Here is an 18,683-nt window from a genome sequence, read left to right on the forward strand (position 1 = left end):
AAACGAATGAGTAGTCGACGTTTTGGGCTGAGATCCTTCTTCAAGACTGGAAGTCGCCAGAATAAAAAAAAATCAACAGATCAGATATACAAGTTATTCAAAACATTTTCTCCACACCACCCTTCACATCCAATCTAACATTCATATTTGTACTTGCTTCCCTCTCCCTGCCCAGCATAGGCTTGGTTAAATCACAAACAAGAGAAAACCTGCAGTTGCTGGAAATGCAAGCAACACACTCACATACAAAGTACTGGAGGAACTCAGCAGGCCAGGCAGCACCCATGGAAAAAAATACAGTCGACGTTTCGGGCTACTTTTCCATAGATGCTGCCTGGCCTGCTGAGTTCCTCCAGCATATGTGTGTGTTGATAGGCTTGATTGCCTCCTATAAAAACTTTTTTTTAAGTCTAGTCTGCCTTTCTCGTCCATGACCAATAGACTCTCCATTCCATCTTTTGCTATCCACCTCATAGCCAATAGTTTTGCAGTTGCCTCTTTCCATGATTACATTTCTTCTGTTCACTGGCTCTTACCCTATTTTTTCAATTGCAGACATCACATTCACCTGTATATGTACTTAGTGGGTTTAACACTGTGTATCAGCACATCATTGTGTCTTTGCTTGACGCCATTCCAAGCACTTGTAGTCAGGACTGAACCCACTGAATTGAATGGAATAGAATTGACTTTATTACTTACATCCTTTATATACAGGAGGAGTAAAAATCTTTACATTACGTCTCCGTCTACATGTGCAATTTATAATAAATATTATGTACAACTGGATAGTCAATATAACATAAAAATACAGTTGTGTCAGCATGAATTAAGCAGTCTGATGGCCTGGTGGAAGAAACTGTCCTGGAGCCTGTTGGTCCTGGCTTTATGCTGCGGTAAGTTTTCCCCGATGGTAACAGCTGGAACAGTTTGTGGTTGAGGTAACTCGGGTCTCCAGTGATCCCTCAGACCCTTTTTACACACCTGTCTTTGTAAATATCCTGAATAGTGGGCTGTCTGCACTACTCTCTGCAGAGTCCTGTGATTGAGGGAAGTACAGTTCCCATACCAGGCAGTGATGCAGCCAGTCAGGATGCTCTCAATTGTGCCCCTATAGAAGTTCTTAGGATTTGGGGGCCCAAACCAAACTTCTTCAACGTCTGAGGTGAAAGAAGCGCTGTTGTGCTTTTTTCACTACACAGCCAGTATGTACAGAGCATGTGAGATCCTCAGTGATGTTTATGCTAAGGAACTTAAAGCTGTTCACCCTTTCAGCCCCAGATCCATTGATGTCAATAGGGGTTAGCCTGTCTCCATTCCTCCTGTGGTCCACAACCAGCTCCTTTGTTTTTGCAACATTGAAGGATAGGTTGTTTTCCTGACACCACTGTGTCAGGGTGATGACTTCTTTGTAGGCTGCCTCATTATTATTTGAGATTAGGCCAATAAATGTAGTATCGTCAGCAAATTTACTAGCAGATTGGAGCTGTGGGTGGTGACACAGTCATGGGTATACAGAGAGTAAAGGAAGGGGCTTAGTACACAGCCCTGAGGGGCACCCAACTTAAGGGTCAGAGGGACAGAGGTGAGGGAGCCCACTCTTACCACCTGCCAGCGACTTGACAGGAAGTCCAGGATCCAGCTAGACAAGGCAGGGTGAACGTCAAGGTCTCTGAGCTTCTTGTCGAGCCTGGAGGGAATTATGGTGTTGAATGCTGAACTGTAGTCCAAGAACTGCATTCTCACAAAGGCATCCCTCCTCTCCGGGTGTGTAAGGACACTGTGTAGAGCTGTGGCTATTGCGTCTTGAATTTGAATATGGAGTACTGTCAGTTCTGGCAACAGCACAGACTGAGGATACTACATCTGTTGGTACATCACCGCACTCAAAAGAAAGGCCCCCAGATTTTTTAATCAGCAAATGTAGACATCACAATTAGATTCTGATATATTCATAATATCAAATCTATCTTGTGCCTGCTACAGTGTTGCTATCTAAAGATTAACGAGGCAATGACTTTCACAGAAAATATTCCATTTAATATTTGGCCTGGTTCACTATGTACATCACCTCTATTATTTATTGAACTTGTCTAATAACACTCAACTAAACAAATTACAATGGAACTTGAACTTCGCAATTATGACTGAAAGCTTTGTATTTTTATTAAAATGACACATTCATTTAAACTTTAAGGGCCTTCTCTGCCAACAACACCCTTTGAATTGAAAATAAACTGTACTCTGAGAACCTTAGCAACCAATTTTTATGACTAATTGTCACAGAGACATATATTCACCGTATGTAGTTGTGTGGACTTAAGGTTATAATATCTGGGGTTTTTATATGAAGGATACTTTTGCCAGAGCATACAAGCTCCTGGGACTTGATAACCCAAGCCCTGCACCAACCTGTTCCAGATCAAGCTCCTAAATCTCCAACCATCCAAGCTGACAGCCCTCTGGTGAAGACTGATTATTTTCCATATCTTGGCAGCCTTCTTTCTTCAAGAACCAACATTGATCTTGAAATAAATCACAAAATAGGCTGTGCCTGTAGAGCTTTTGCCAGGCTGAGAAAGGGATCATGATATCAAGACCAACACTAAACTTCTGGTCTATAAAGCTACAGTGCTCCCCTCCTTGCTATATGGAATGGAGTCATGGACAACATACAGCAGGCACATAAAATCTCAAGAATCTTACCATCAAAGGTGCCTTCGAAAGATTCTGGGAGTCAGCTGGAAGAACAGGCGTACTAACTGCAGTATCCTGGAGGAAGCTTGCATTAATTCCATAGCCACAATCGTGAGTCAACACCAGTTGTGATGGGTCGGCAACATCATCCGTATACCTGACTCCCGCCTCCCTAAACATCTCATGTTCAGCAGCTCAAGGATGCAAAGCCCACTCCTGGGGGGCAGAAAAAGCAGTTCAAGGACAATATCAAGACCCACCTGTGGAAGCGCAACATCAATCTGAATGGACGGAAGAAATTTTCACAGGATAGGGAATGCTGGAGAAGGACTCTCAATGAGGGGACTGCAGGGCTTGAAGAATACCTCCACCATGTAGCTGAGACTAAGCGGCTTCAACACAAGGAGAGACTGGGAAAGGCCCAACCAGCTACGTCCACCATGAGATCAGCGTCTTACATCTGCCAACACTGCAATAGAACTTGTGGATCATGGATCAGCCCCTTCAGTCATTTCAAGACCCACAAGTCAGCAGATCATACACCAGGAGAAGAATCGTCCTATATTGATCCTTGATGATGATATATCTGGGGAATGTAGTGGGTATAAGCTCCCACTACCTATTAAATGCTCCCAATGGTGAAGGACTCAGATAGCCTCTGACAACCAAATCCAACTCCTGGCCTTGATGTGTAACTAAGCCCAGTGGAGCTGTTTCTACTGACAGAAGGAGCAAAGGCGAGTTACTAGCACCTTAAAAGCATTCTCTTCGGGCAGATGGGGCTCATCAGCTCGCCTAGGAGAAGGAAAGCTCTGATCTCAAACCTCTGCTACCTTGCGACTACAGCCTTATGGGGAGGTTTCAGGAGTAAACCCAGAGGAAGAATTCGGAGCTGGAGTCCTATGTCCATGGTCAGCCCTGACCAACAGAGGGCCTCTGTTGAGTGGAGAGTGCTGGGACGTGGGCTCACAGTGATGACACCTTTATCCAGCCAGAAGGTGAATGATGATGAGTAATCCAGCAATGGTAAACCAGATTAGAGACAAATAGAACTACCTAAAGCAGAGCAGAGCAGTTTTTGCCTCATTGCTGTTGTAGCTTATTATTTTCTGGATTAGGTTAATTGTTGTTAGAGGCATACATACACAAGGTATAAATGTCATGAAAGTTACCTTTATGTGGCAGTAGGACAGTACGTTACAAGATGAAACTAACATAACAACATGAAATTAAGTTATACTTAACATAAATCAGGGAAAAAACATCAGGAGTTTCAGGTATTTATGTTTTCTTCAGACCTGGATTCACAGAAGACAGAAACAGGCCTCCAGTTTAGCTAGACCACGCCAAAATATTATTCTGCCTAGTTCCATCAACCTGCTCCCAGACCAAAGCACTCTATTCCCCCTCCTGCCCATATACCTATCCAAATTTCTTAAATGTTGAAATTGAACCCGCATACACCACATTCACTAGCAGATCGTTCTACACACTAACCCTCCTCTGACATGAAGAGGTACCCACTCATGTTCGCCTTAAACATTTTACCTTTCACCCTTAACCCATGACCTCTAGTTCTCATCTCACCCAATCTTGATGCAAAAAGGATTCTCGCATTTACCTTATCTATACCAGTCATATTTTGTACACCTCTACCAAATCGCCCCTCATTCTCCTACGCTCTAGGAAATAAAGTATCCCTTTGCCCTACAACTCAGGCTCTCAAGTCTTGGCAACTTCTTTATAATTTTTTCTCTACACTTTTTCAATCTTATTGATATCTTTCTTGTAGGTAGGTGATCAGAACTGCACACAATACTCAAAATTAGGCCGCACTAACATCTTATACAATTTCAACATAACATTCCAACTCCTGTACTCATTACTTGATTTACAAAGACCATTGTGCCAAAAGCTCTCTTTACAACCCTATCTACCTGTGACACCACTTTCGAGGAATTATGGATCGGTATTCTCAGATCTCCCTTTTCCACCACACTCCACAGTGTCCTGCTGCTCATCGTGCAAGTCATACCCTGGTTTGTCCTCCCAAAGTGCAGAACCTGTTAAATTTCTGCAGGATGATATGCTAAAAGCAATTATTCTGGCTTCTATAAGTATTTTGTTCATTATTTTAGTTATGTTTCCAATCAATATTGACTCTATTCACCCCTGCTGGATGCTGATAATTCAGGACTTGGTGTAGTGGATTTGAATGGGAGAGAGAGGCAAATAAATTCTCTTGTTGGAGATGATCACTGTGTCACTCCAAGAAGGTATACTTGGGAATAACAACCTGATGAACAACCAGCAGAACTTCCAGTTGCTAGGTTTCCCCAAATGATGCATCCCATGGGATCTGCCAAATGATTCTCTGAAGAACAGCAATGAAGGATGCAGTAGATGTGACAATAATTAGATGGCCAGGGTCACTATCCATAACAGCATATACTACAGAATTTGAACTCAGTTTTCTTAAATATCAAACATTCATATTTCATGCAGACAGATGTCAATGCCTCAACAAGCCAGGCCTGTCAGCAAGGATTTACAGCAATAACACACTGGAATAAAACTGTGCTTGCAATTCGAGACTTGGCTACATTCAAACTCATGCTAAAGTGGCAAAATTAACTAAAGAATGCAAAAAAAAAGCCAGTGTCAAACAGGTTTCATTAAAATAAGTTTGAAATTAATGAGATCAAAATTAACTAACTAAACTTAATATGCTTGAAAGTAGTTTTTTTAATATGATTTTCAATAAATAGACTATTAAAATGTCAAAGAAATGAATTGCTCTATCTTACGCAGTTAGTTTGATCTTTAAAAAAACTTGCCAGTGGCTGATGAATGAGAGGTAGAAATCTTGCCAAATAAGGGCCATCTAGCCTGGAGATACTGTCTCTTCACACAGTAAGTCAGCTGAAAATACTGTAAAATTTTAATAAGCATTTACCAATAAAACCCATTTCCATTTTTTATAATGAAACTCCAAACATAATTGAAAGAAGCCTAGACGTTTCTAGATGGGGAATATATTCCCATTGCCCCATAAACTTTAAAGAAAGAAAACTGTATTTTTTCTGCCAAAAGACCTATGGACACTTGATGATCAGCATGGGCACGGTGGGTCAATAGTCTGTTTCTATGCTCTTTGATTCCAAAATGATCTCCAATAAGTGAGAGTTTACCTGCCTCTGTCTCTGACAGCAAAATACATTACATCATTAAATCCCCGTTTATCATCCAGGGGTTGGGGTCAGTATTGAGCAGAAAAGTAACTGAGAGAGCCAATAAATGCTGTGGCTACAAAAGCAGCTCAGAGGCTGCAGAATTTACGGTGAATGTTTCATCTCCTCTTTCCCCCCCCACAGACTTTCCACTATTTGGTTAAGTCAACATCCAACAATAATTGAGTGATCTGCTATCAACCCAGCGCAAAGCAGCTCACCCACATCCATACATGAAACTTTAATTCCCTGCACCTCCAGGGCAGCGGTCAGATATAAAATGCACGGCAGAAACTAATCAAGACCTTTCCACGATCATCTTATTACTCATGCCTTTTGGCACCTAGAAGAATACAGCAATGCTACATGCAAGTACTCCTCGAAGTTATACAGCATCCTGACTAGATAATATATTGCATTCTCTTCAGTGATTAGATCTAAATCCAAGAACTCTTTACTCAATCATATAGTGAGAGCACCCTCCTCAGAGGGATTGCACAGTTCAAAGTGGCTCACTATCACCTCACCAAAGGAAATTAGGGATGGACAATAATTGTGTTTGTTATATGTGTTAAATATTTGGTTGCTTACATATATTGCCAATACCCATTTCAAGGCTGCAATACAGATGACTGCTTAATAATGATTACACTGGGAAATTCCAGCACCAAGCTAACAACTCTGATCGAAGTAACCATTTGTAATCAAATCTATCTTGTGCCTGCTACAGTGTTGCTACCTAAAGATTAACAAGGCAGGGAGTTTCTCGAAAATATTCCATTTAATATTTGGCCTTTGAATATCTGCCCCTGATATTCATTGAAATTGTCTAATAACACTCAACTAAACAAATTATGATGGAACTTGAACCTTGCAATTATGACTGAAAGCTTTGTACTTTTATTAAAATGACATATTCATTTAAAATGCAAGGACCTCCTCTGTCAACAATATAAAATATTTAGAACAGAATGCAGGAGTATTTCATTACACTGAGTTGTGAAGTTGTAGAATTCAATTCAAGGACTTTGAGGCTGAGGCAAACGTCATCTCAACATTTAAGTTTTGATAGGTTATGTAAATGAAGGACAAGAGAAGTGGTGACATGCAGCTGAATTAGAGAGTTTTAGGTATAAGGGAGGCTGGACAAACTTGAACTGATTCCGCTGAAGCACTGGAGGCTGAGTGGAAACCTCAAAATTAAGAGAGGCATAGATAGAGCTGATAGTTGGAGTATTTTCCTCAGGATAGAAATGTCAAACACTAGAGGATGTTGTTTTAAAATGTGAGGGAGACAGTTTAAAGGTGATGTGTGGTTAAGTGTTTTTATACAGAAATTGGTGGGTGCTGGGATGCACTCAGTGCCGGGATGATGGTGGAAGCTGACATGACAGTGGCATTTAAAAAGACACATGAACCTGTAGGAAATGAAGGATATGGGTCAAGTGTAGGCAGATAGGTTTAATTTAGTTTGACATCATGATAGGGTGCCTATTCCTGTTCTATGTTTCCTGACTCACATTTTGAGTCCAGGCTCCAAATCAGTAAAGATCAATTAAAGAGAAAAAAGATGATCAATATAATCTTGGCATGAACACACTTAGTCCATCTGCTCTGCCACATCTTTTTTTGAAAACGAAATTGCCAAAATAAAAATAGGAGATGGAACTTAAACCGAACAAGTAAAAAATTGTGCATTTGGGAAGTTTGAGTAGCGCAAGTCATAAAGTGAATGGCAGAACCCTAGCAGTGTTGTTGAACAGAGTTCCTCAAAAGTGGCATATAGATAGGTAGGATGGAGAAGATGCAGTATATGGCATGTTCACCTTCACAGGGAATTGAGTTCAAGGTTTGGGTCACATTACAGTAGTGTATAATGTTGGTTACATCGTACATGGAGTATTACACCTTTTGCCACACTACAGGAAAAGGTAGAATTATACTAGAGAGTGTGCAGAGAAGATTCACAAGAATGATGCTGAGACTGGAGGACTGGAGTCATAAGGAAAGTCTCGGTAGTCTGGGACTGTTCTCTCTGGAGCAAAGCAAGTTAAGAGACTAGGAGGGAATGATCCGAATCTTTGATTTTTTTATGAATGGGCTCACTGCCTGGGGGACCTTCCCTACAAATGCACCAATTGGAAAAGGAGGAGTGTGCACAATTCCCAGTTTGTTGTTTTGAGGTCTGACACCTGACAAATGGAGTGGTCTTTAACCTGGATTGCTTTCATATCACTTCCATTATTTCAGCCCTTCACTAATAATTTCTGCTAACAGGGATGAAGGAGTTTCAAAATATAAAAGAGAATAAGTACAAATCAGAAGTGTAGAATCCTCAGTATAATTAGCAAACCAGATAAATAAAAGCCATCAACAAACAACAGGAATTCTGCAGATGCTGGAAATTCAAGCAACACACATCAAAGTTGCTGGTGAACGCAGCAGGCCAGGCAACATCTCTAGGAAGAGGTACAGTCGACGTTTCAGGCCGAGACCCTTCATCAGGACTAACTGAAGGAAGAGTTAGTAAGAGATTTGAAAGTTGGAGGGGGAGGGGGAGATCCAAAATGATAGGAGAAGACAGGAGGGGGAGGGATGGAGCCAAGAGCTGGACAGGTGATTGGCAAAGGGGATATGAGAGGATCATGGGACAGGAGGTCCGGGAAGAAAGACAAGGGGGGGGGGGCACCCAGAGGATGGGCAAGGGGTATATTCAGAGGGACAGAGGGAGAAAAAGGAGAGTGAGAGAAAGAATGTGTGTATAAAAATAAATAACAGATGGGGTACGAGGGGGAGGTGGGGCATTAGCGGAAGTTTGAGAAGTTGATGTTCATGCCATCAGGTTGGAGGCTACCCAGACGGAATACAAGGTGTTGTTCCTCCAACCTGAGTGTGGCTTCATCTTTACAGTAGAGGAGGCCGTAGATAGACATGTCAGAATGGGAAGGGGATGTGGAATTAAAATGTGTGGCCACTGGGAGATCCTGCTTTCTCTCATATCCCCTTTTGCCAATCACCTGTCCAGCTCTTGGCTCCATCCCTACCCCTCCTGTCTTCTCCTATCATTTCGTATGTCCCCCTCCCCCTCCCACTTTCAAATCTCTTACTAACTCTTCCTTCAGTTAGTCTTGACGAAGGGTCTCGGCCTGAAACGTCGACTGTACCTCTTCCTAGAGATGCTGCCTGACCTGCTAAATAAAAGCCATGTTTATACTGCATCATACAGCAAGGTGAATGTTTCTCTTGTTTGGACGGTTACCCTGAGCCTGCTTTGGTCATGTTCCGCTCTTCCTCGTTGGGCTTCAGCTCAGCTAGAAGGTAATGGTCACCACTGCCAATGATAGCTGCCACACTTGAAAGCCAAGATTTCAAATTTTAGAAAGGTATAACAATGGGGTCACTGCAACATACAGTATGCAAATGAACCCTTTAACACAGTGACTGCTCAATGCTAACCGTCAGGCACCCATTTACACCAATCCCAAATTAATCCCCTTTTTCATTCCCTCCGCAGATTCAACTAATCACTTCCACACCAGGAACAATTTACAGTGACTAATTACTCAAACAATCCATGCGTGTTTAGATGGTAAGAGGATGTCAGAGCACCCAGAGAAAGTCCACATGGCCACAGATAGAGCATGCGGACAAAGAACACCCAAGGCCAGGACTGAACTCAGATCTCTGGTGCGGAGGCAGCAGCTCTCCTGTGTCAATCCGCTACATATCAGAACCTAAGTGACATACCACCAAATTTTCTCTCAGACTTCAGACTCAGCTGTAAACTTGCTTGGGTCCAGAGGAGACTGGGGAATGCTGGTGGCTGGGCTGACTCACACCAAAAGGGGGTTTCTTGACACTACCCCAGACGCATTGTCAACCCTCTGATTACCATTTCTAAAGCTGAGGAATAAGGCTGAGGCTGCTGAGATTGTGGTTCTGTCTTAGTGGTTTTTTAAGTTTGTAGGGATGGTTTTGGAGACAGAAAAGGGAATTAGAGGTCAGGTTAGGGTTTTGAGACAGGCATTTTTTTTCCTTTAGTGACACAGCACAAAGCAGGCCCTATGAATCATGCCACCCTGGCAACACAACAGTAACTCGATTCACCCTAGCCTAATCACAGGATGAATTTCAATAACCAATTACATACCTAGTATGTCCTTGGAGTGAGAGGGGAAACCGGAGAACCTTGAAAAAGTCCATGCATTCCTCGGGAAGGATGTACAGAGACTCATTACAGACTGGCAATGGAAATGAAAGCTGAACTCAAGAACGTCCCAAGCTGTAATAGAGTGCGCTAACCACTATGCCGCTGTGGGGCATGTGGAGAAAGTCAGGCCTTGACTCTCCATTCAAAGCCCAATGACGTGGATCGTGATGAAAGGAACCTGTAGTTCAGGCCTCTGCTCGACACGAAGGACATCAATACGGCCAGGTGACAGAGGACATTCATGTAGTCAGGCTGTCCCAGTCAGTGTGTCCCAGGATCGGATGTCCATGTGAACAGGTGGCATGAGGGTTGATCAATCGGCACACCCACAATTAAGAGCCTGACGTTCACCATTCACCATTCTGGGGGCAATACCAGAGATTGGAGCCCAACAGTCAATCAGAATTCAGAAGGCCAAGCCAACGGCTAAAGCCTGGTGACTTGACCCCCAGATGCTCGAACTGGAGTTGGAAGACAGTCCACATCTGTGGAAGTGGGTGGGAGGGAGGAAAGAAACTTGTTTTGCTGTTGTTTTGTTGCTTGTTGTGTTCTGTGTTGCTCTGCTGAGAATTGGTGGGGCATGCTATGTTGGCACTGGAATGTGTGGTGACACTGTGGGTTTCCCCCAGCACATCCCTACGTTCTGTTTGTTGTTCATGTAAATGATGCATTTTACTACATGTTTGGATGTACGTGATAAGTAAATCCGAATCTAATACGGCAGAGAAGGTCTTAACTTCCCAAGTCACATACTTGGGAATATACTTGTGATATCGTTGCAATCTGGTTTACTCCCTCATCTAAGGAAAATGCAGCTGGTGGGGGTGGGGGGAACGGGTGGAGGAAGATGCATGAGTGAAAAGAGCAAGATGTGAATATTGTTTCTTCATTATAATGCAAATTGAACAGTTGAGAACTACCAGGTCCGAAAACAACTTCTTTCTGGGCTATGAAGATTGTGGTCGAACTTGCCAATGACTACACAAAAACTTAACTTTGCTGTAGTAATGCTCTCAAACACTCCTTACACTTTTCCCTCCATTACAAGATGAACTGAGATGCAACCACAGTGGGCCTGAGCTGGAGAAAACACCAACACCCAGGCAAAATCTTGCAGAAAAGGGGATATCCGGGTTTATCAGTACATCTTCAGGGACTGATAATTTTTTTGTTATAATAACATGTTACTGATAACTTACCAACATGGCTTCAGCACTTTTGTCAGGCATGGTCTGAATAAATTGTTCAGAGTTTTCACTCTACACTCTTCAAGAACTTTTGCTCAGCTCAGTCACTGCTGCCCTCTGCCTCCTTCTTGCTGTGACTGTATTGAGCTTCTCTTTCACTCTGTTACACGTCCATCCAGGAATCTTGAATACTCTGAAATGATATTTGACACAATCCAGATCTTGACACTTGTATCAGATTCTAGATCAGATGATCTAATTGTAACACTTAATACCTGGTTAATACGCACTTGATCAGTTGCATTTTTATTTTGTACATTTATAATGAACTGAATTCCTCCAAAATTCATTATTTCACATTCAATGCAATCTTTTTTATTATTTCCTTGTGAACCTGAAGTATAGCATATTTCAAATAAACTATATTCGACAGTCATAGAGCACTACATCACAGAAACTGGCCCTTCCATCTGTTATTCTGCCTCGTCACATCTGGACCATAGCCCTCCATTCCCCTCCATCCACTTACATATCGAAACAAACCTTAAATGTTGAAATCTAGCTTGTGTCCATCACTGGGACCACCCTCTAAGTGAAGATGTTTTCCCTCAGGCTCCTCTTAAATATTTCACCTTAACCTATGACCCCGAGTTCTCGTCTCACCCAACTTCAGCAGAAAAAGCCTGCTTGCGTTTACTCTATCTTTACTCCATTTAATTTTGTACACCTCTGTCAAATCTCCCCTGATCCTTCTAAACTCCAGGGAATAAAGCCTTAATCTGTTCCATCTTCCCTGTAATTCAGGTCCTCGAGTCCCAGCAAACCTTGTAAAGTTTCTCCTTCAATCTTATTAATATCTTTCTTGTACATAGGTGAACTGCGCCATGGACAGTCCCAAGCCCAGCTGTGAAAAGATGAGGGTTGGGCTTGCGACTGGCAACCCTATCCTGTAAAAATCCAGCACTATGGAAATACCAACAGAAGTTTCAAAGACCTCATCCCGGGGAAAGGAAGAATACACTAAGAAGTTGGGCTGCATCTAGAGACTCGAAAGACTGTCCCAGGACAGAAGACTCTGGCCAGTAGGGTTGATGGGGCTTAGCTATGTAAGGTAGGTGACCAAAATTGTACACAGAGGTCCAAATTAGGCCTCACCAACGTCTTGTACAACTTCAACATTACATCTCAACTCCTGTACTCAATAATTTGATTTATTTAGGCCAGTGTACTGTAAGCTCTCTTTATGACCCTATCTACCTGTGATACCACTTTCAAGAAATTATTGATCTGTATTCCCAGATCCCTTTGCTCTACCAGACTCCTCAGTGCCTGCTGTTCATCGTATTAGACTTAACCTGGTTTATCCTCCCAACGTGCGATACCGTACACTTGTCTGCATTCAATTCCAACTGCCATTTTTCAGCCTATTTTTCCAGCTGGGCCAGAACCTACTGCAAGCCTTGATAGCCTTCCTCACTGTCCACTTTGCACCTGTGGCTAAGGACATTTTAAATACCCCTGGCAGGGCCCCTGTCATTTCTTCACTAGCCTCCCACAAGGTCCGATGGGACACTTGGTCAGGCTCTGGAGACTACAGTCCATGGGCCTTACTACTGTTTTGCCTCAGTTCTATAGATGGTTTCCCAAGTAAATACTGATGCACAAAATCTATTTAAACTCTACGATTCTCTCTCCTGAGATACAAAACATTCTTGGACTAATGAAATCCTTTACATTTTAAGTGTGAAGGGCTCACAAACCTGATTGTGTATACAACCAACCCATGTCAGAACAGTCATTTTGTCTTATTCCTCTATGGTGAAGCAGTGATTCCCTGTTTCTCCCACTGCAGTTGCTGTACAAGACATAAACTAATTTCTGTATGGGGTTGAAGTTAATTGTTTTAACTGTGAGCTTGCATCTTATATAATTGAATGATGTATTTATTTCCTACCTGTGATGTATGCAAAGGAATGTTTTGCATGATATGTGTGATGCATTCCTGTAGTATAGTCAAGAATATCAAATGCATCAGCATACCTTATAAATTGATCATGAGGACAAAGCAATGTAAAACAAACTGAAAAAAAAGGTAAGTCTCAGAGTCTATTGATAACTACAAAACAACGGTGTCCATGGCATGACTGGAAGATTATCAGAAAATACATTTGCATTAGAAGCTTTTTTGCATTTGAAAGCATGCATGATCCTTTCCGTTCACCTACTAATAGCATGGATTTTTAAAAAATATAGCAAATAAAAGATTGATATTTATAAGAACGGGCCTAAACAAAAAATGCTGTAGAACAAATAAGCCGTTTAACAAGCATGTTGCAAAACATACATTAGCAAATCTATTAAAGTAACTGAAGCAACACACACAAAATGCTGAAGACTCCAGCCTCCTGCCTCCTGCCAAGCCTCGCCTCTAGCCTCAAGCCTGAAGACTCCAGCCTCGTCCTGCCTGCCTGCCAACCTCGTCCTTGCCTAGTTCTGGGGTCCGAGCCAGAGGCAAGACCCAGGTACTGGGTTCTTGTCCAGTCTCTGGCTCGGAGTCCAAGCCCAGGCTCCTAGCTCTCTTGTCCATTCCCGTTCCGGGTTCCCGGTTTTCATGTCCATGTCCTTGACCTCAGCCTGTATCCTAGTCTTGTCCCTAGTACTTCAGTGTTTGTGTCTTGCACTTGGGTCCGTTCCCAGCCACCCTCCTTATGACAGGTGCACTCTGTGGGAAATTTGTATATTCTTTCTGTGCTTCAATTTGCTTCCACATCTCAAAGACATGAGTATTGTGAGAGACATGAGTGTTGTGAGATTGCTCCACAACCGCTGGACTAAGTGTGTAAGTGTAGGAGGGGACCATGTTGAAAAATAAATGCGCTGGGTTTTCTAAAATTGACCCCTTCTACCTTAGGCCACAAACTTATCAATCACCCCTCGTATGTTCAAGTGTCTATTTTTCACCTCAGTGTGTCAAAATTCCACATGCCCAACCTTTTACTAGATTTATACCAAAAGAACTTTAAGATTCTATTTATTTTGGCAGCTAATATCTTTTCTTATGCCATCTTTTACTCTTATTTTGTGAGGCGTACAGTAATGAAATAGATCATCTGATTGAGTGGTGTCACAACAAAACAATGCACTCAATGTCAGTAAAACCAAGGAATTGGTAGTGGACTTTAGAAAGGGGAAGTTGGGAGAAATTGCACCACTCCTCATCAGGGAGTCAGCAGTTGAAAGGATAACCAGCTTCCTTTCAGCATCTCAGCCGATCTATCCTGGGACCAATGTATTGATGCAATCTTGAAGAAGGCACATGAGCAGCTACATTTCATTAGGAATTTGAGGAGATTTGGCATGCTACCAGAGACTCTAACAAATTTCTATGGAGATGGAGAGGACAGCATTCTGTTTGGGCACATCACCACCTGGTATGGAGTGGAGAGCATTCTGGTTGGGCACATCACCACCTGGTATGGAGTGGAGAGCATTCTGGTTGGGCACATCACCACCTGGTATGGAGTGGGGAGCATTCTGGTTGGACACATCACCACCTGGTATGGAGTGGAGAGCATTCTGGTTGGACACATCACCACCTGGTATGGAGAGGACAGCATTCTGTTTGGGCACATCACCACCTGGTATGGAGTGGAGAGCATTCTGGTTGGGCACATCACCACCTGGTATGGAGTGGAGAGCATTCTGGTTGGGCACATCACCACCTGGTATGGAGTGGGGAGCATTCTGGTTGGACACATCACCACCTGGTATGGAGTGGAGAGCATTCTGGTTGGACACATCACCACCTGGTATGGAGTGGAGAGCATTCTGGTTGGACACATCACCACCTGGTATGGAGTGGAGAGCATTCTGGTTGGGCACATCACCACCTGGTATGGAGTGGAGAGCATTCTGGTTGGGCACATCACCACCTGGTATGGAGTGGAGAGCATTCTGGTTGGGCACATCACCACCTGGTATGGAGTGGAGAGCATTCTGGTTGGGCACATCACCACCTGGTATGGAGTGGAGAGCATTCTGGTTGGACACATCACCACCTGGTATGGAGTGGAGAGCATTCTGGTTGGGCACATCACCACCTGGTTTGGAGGCTCCTATGCACAAGATCAAGAAAAAGCTGCAGAGAACTGCAGACTCAGCTAGGTCCATCACGGACACTAATCTCCCGACGACTGAGGACATCTTCAATAGTCGGTGCCTCATGAAGGCAGAATCCATCATGAGGTGCGTTCACCATCCACAACATGCACTCTTCTCATCACTACCATCCGGGAGGAGATAAGATGCCTGAAGATGCTGAAGCAATGTTTTTAGAATAGCTTCTTCCCCCACCCTCCCACCAACAGATTTCGTAATTTTCCAGGAATACCACCTCACCCTGCAATCCAACATTTTCCTATGCAGCCTTATTTTGTTTTCTTTTCCAATATATCTCTTTCATCGACCAAGGAGTTGTGGATTTGTTTTTCTTCCTTTGCTTCTCAAGGGAATATGCATAAACTGTACCTGAACCATTTGTTCCTGCAGGCTTGTCAACTTTGGTTTCCAATTATCCTGAGCCAGTTCTAAGTTCATCTCACTGAAACTAATCTCCCCCAAATTAAATCCTGAAGGAAGAGTGGGAGAGAGGCTGTTGAGTTAGAAGCAAGGTTATACTCAAGTGCTGGAAAGAAGCAATTGAGACGCAAACATTTGTGTGGAGACACTAGAGACTGCAGATGCTGTAATTTGGAGCGACAAACAACCTGCTGGAGGAACTCACCAGGTTAAGCAGCACCACTGGGAGGAAAGCAATCAATGTTTTGGGTTGAGGCACTGCATCAGGACCAAAAAATAAATATTTGTGTTTGACACCACCTGACAAGTATGAAACTTGGAAATGTTTTGCAAAAAGTATAACGAGCCAAGATCAAATGTTTATGTAATTCATATATAATGTACTTAATATTTCAGTGATATTTGAGTAAATTGTAGATATATTGTTTGATTAAGCAATCTTTGTTGTTTATATAATTCATTGTGGATTATATGAGAAGTATGTGAATAGCATAAGCCACACTACCATTTCATATATGCATACCTCGGTAGAAGTAAAAATGAACAGTACACATTTATTACCAGCTCTCCAGTATTTTTCTTTTAATTATTTTTTGAAATTTTGAAACATAGCAGTGGTGATGAGTAAGTTTTAAAATGAACCTAAGATGACTACTTGCCTGTGGAAATGCAGCGAGATATTAGAATTTTTTTTAAAAGTGTAGCACACTTTCTTCACAAGAGGACAGAAACGGTCGAGTAAAAAAAGTCAGTACAGGCAGAAAACAGACAAATTCATGGGTTTATAAACAATGAGTTCCAGATAAGCAAATAAAAAAAGCAGAAATGGCTGGCTGCATTGAAAAGATGGACACGTTCAAATGCACAAAAGTTAACTGGGTGATATACACTAGGTGAATTGTGCAATATCTTAAAGCAAATGAAATACCCAATGCAAAGCAAGTGCAGTTTTGCTGAGTGCAATATGTGGAAATGAATAGAGTTTACTTTGCAGTTTGACTGCTCCAACTAAAATAGCAGAAATGACCTTTGTTGACATCATGAAAGTAATGCAAGAGCAATTGAAACTGAAACCAGCATTGATTACAGAACATTTTGAATAATATTGCAGGTATAATGTTTGACCTCAACACAGGTGCCCCTCAGGGCTGTGTACTAAGCCCCCTCCTTTACTCCCTATATACCCATGACTGTGTCCCCACCCACAGCTCCAATCTGCTAAATAAATTTGCTGTCAATACTGATTGGCCTAATTTCAAAAAATAATGGGCTAGCCTGCAAAGAAGAAGTCATCACCATGACACAGTGGTGTCAAGAAAGCAACCTCTCCCTCAATGTCGCAAAAACAAAACAAAGGAGCTGGTTGTGGACTACAGGAGGAATGGAGACAGGCTAACCCTTATTGACATCAATGGATCTGGGGTTGAGAAGGTGAACAGCTCTAAATTCCTCGGCATACACATCACTGAGGATCTCACGTGGTCTGTACATACTGGCTGTGTGGTGAAAAAACCACAACAGCACCTCTTTCACCTCAGACGGTGGAAGGAGTTCGGTGTGGGCCCCCCAAATCCTAGGAACTTTCTACAGGGGCACAATTGAGAGCATCCTGACTGGCTGCATCACTGCCTGATATGGGAACTGTAACTTCCCTCAACTGCAGGACTCTGCAGGGAGTGGTGCTGTCAGCCCAGCACATCTGTAGATATGAACTTCCTACTATTCAGGACATTTACAAAGACCGGTGTGTAAGAAGGGCACAAAGTATCATTTGGGGACCCGAGTAACCCCAACTGCAAACTGCTTCAGCTGCTACCATCCAGGAAATTGTACTGCAGCATAAAAGCCAGGATCAAGAGGCTCCGGGACAGCTTCTTCCACCAGGCCCTCAGACTGATTAATTCATGCTGATACAATTGTATTTCTATGTTTTATTGACTGTCCTGTTGTGCATACTATTTATTACAAATTACTATAAATTGCACATTGCACATTTAGATGGAGACGTAATGTAAAGATTTTCACTCCTCATGTATATGAAGTAATAAAGTCAATTCAATTCAGTAATTAAGCATTCTTTGTTGTTTTCACAATTCATGATGGGTTCTATATAAAAGTATTTGAATGGCATATGTCATTATGCACTACATCATAGGTGTGCACCTCACTAAAAGTAAAAACAAAGAGTACATGTTTATTCCTGGCTCACCTGATTTTTCTTTCAATTAGTTTTTGGAGTTTCAAAACAACAATACAATTCCAACAAGGGTTAATTAAAACTAAAATAAAATACTTGTGAATATTTGCATTCTAGATGTTGATATAGTAGAAATTTTTAAAGTGAAAATTGAGGCGGAAATGGATATACTGACAATTTCCTGAACTCCTTTGAGTCACTCCAGGAGATTAAAATAAAACTCTACAGCAAGGTTAAATGTGTAAGCATTGTGAAAACATGAATGGGAAACTGTTGTACTGTCTGTGAATCAATGATGTAATATATATCAAATGTAAGTACGCACATATGATGCAGTTATAGAGCTGAATAAGCCATTTATTCAGCTTTCGGTGCACTGCACACGAATTACTTTGTTGTCTGCTGCTGCTGCGAGGTTGTAACTCTATGTTTACTTTAATTGTTTATATTACTTGTTACTAAAATACATGCAATGTGTCCACATGTATGAGCCCAACTTATTCTAGCCCTGGGTAAGACGAGGGAACACAGAGAAACAAAGACATGGAGGCAAATCAGAGTCCGCAAAAATTAATATTTCATTT

At 42.2% G+C, this 18,683-nt stretch overlaps 1 protein-coding gene across 1 annotated transcript in view; it reads right to left on the reverse strand.

Moving 5' to 3' along the window:
* Window positions 1–18,683, reverse strand: part of slc6a9 (solute carrier family 6 member 9) — a 285,699-nt gene that overhangs the window by 236,281 nt on the left and 30,735 nt on the right. The window contains exon 2 of the mRNA XM_072273648.1: window positions 11,337–11,517. Within this exon, the coding sequence (XP_072129749.1) occupies window positions 11,337–11,366 (30 nt within the window). The 5' untranslated portion in view covers window positions 11,367–11,517. The remainder of the gene's footprint in view (window positions 1–11,336; window positions 11,518–18,683) is intronic.

The sequence above is a fragment of the Mobula birostris genome, chromosome 12 (assembly GCF_030028105.1).
Source record: "Mobula birostris isolate sMobBir1 chromosome 12, sMobBir1.hap1, whole genome shotgun sequence".
Classification (NCBI taxonomy): Eukaryota; Metazoa; Chordata; class Chondrichthyes; order Myliobatiformes; family Myliobatidae; genus Mobula; species Mobula birostris.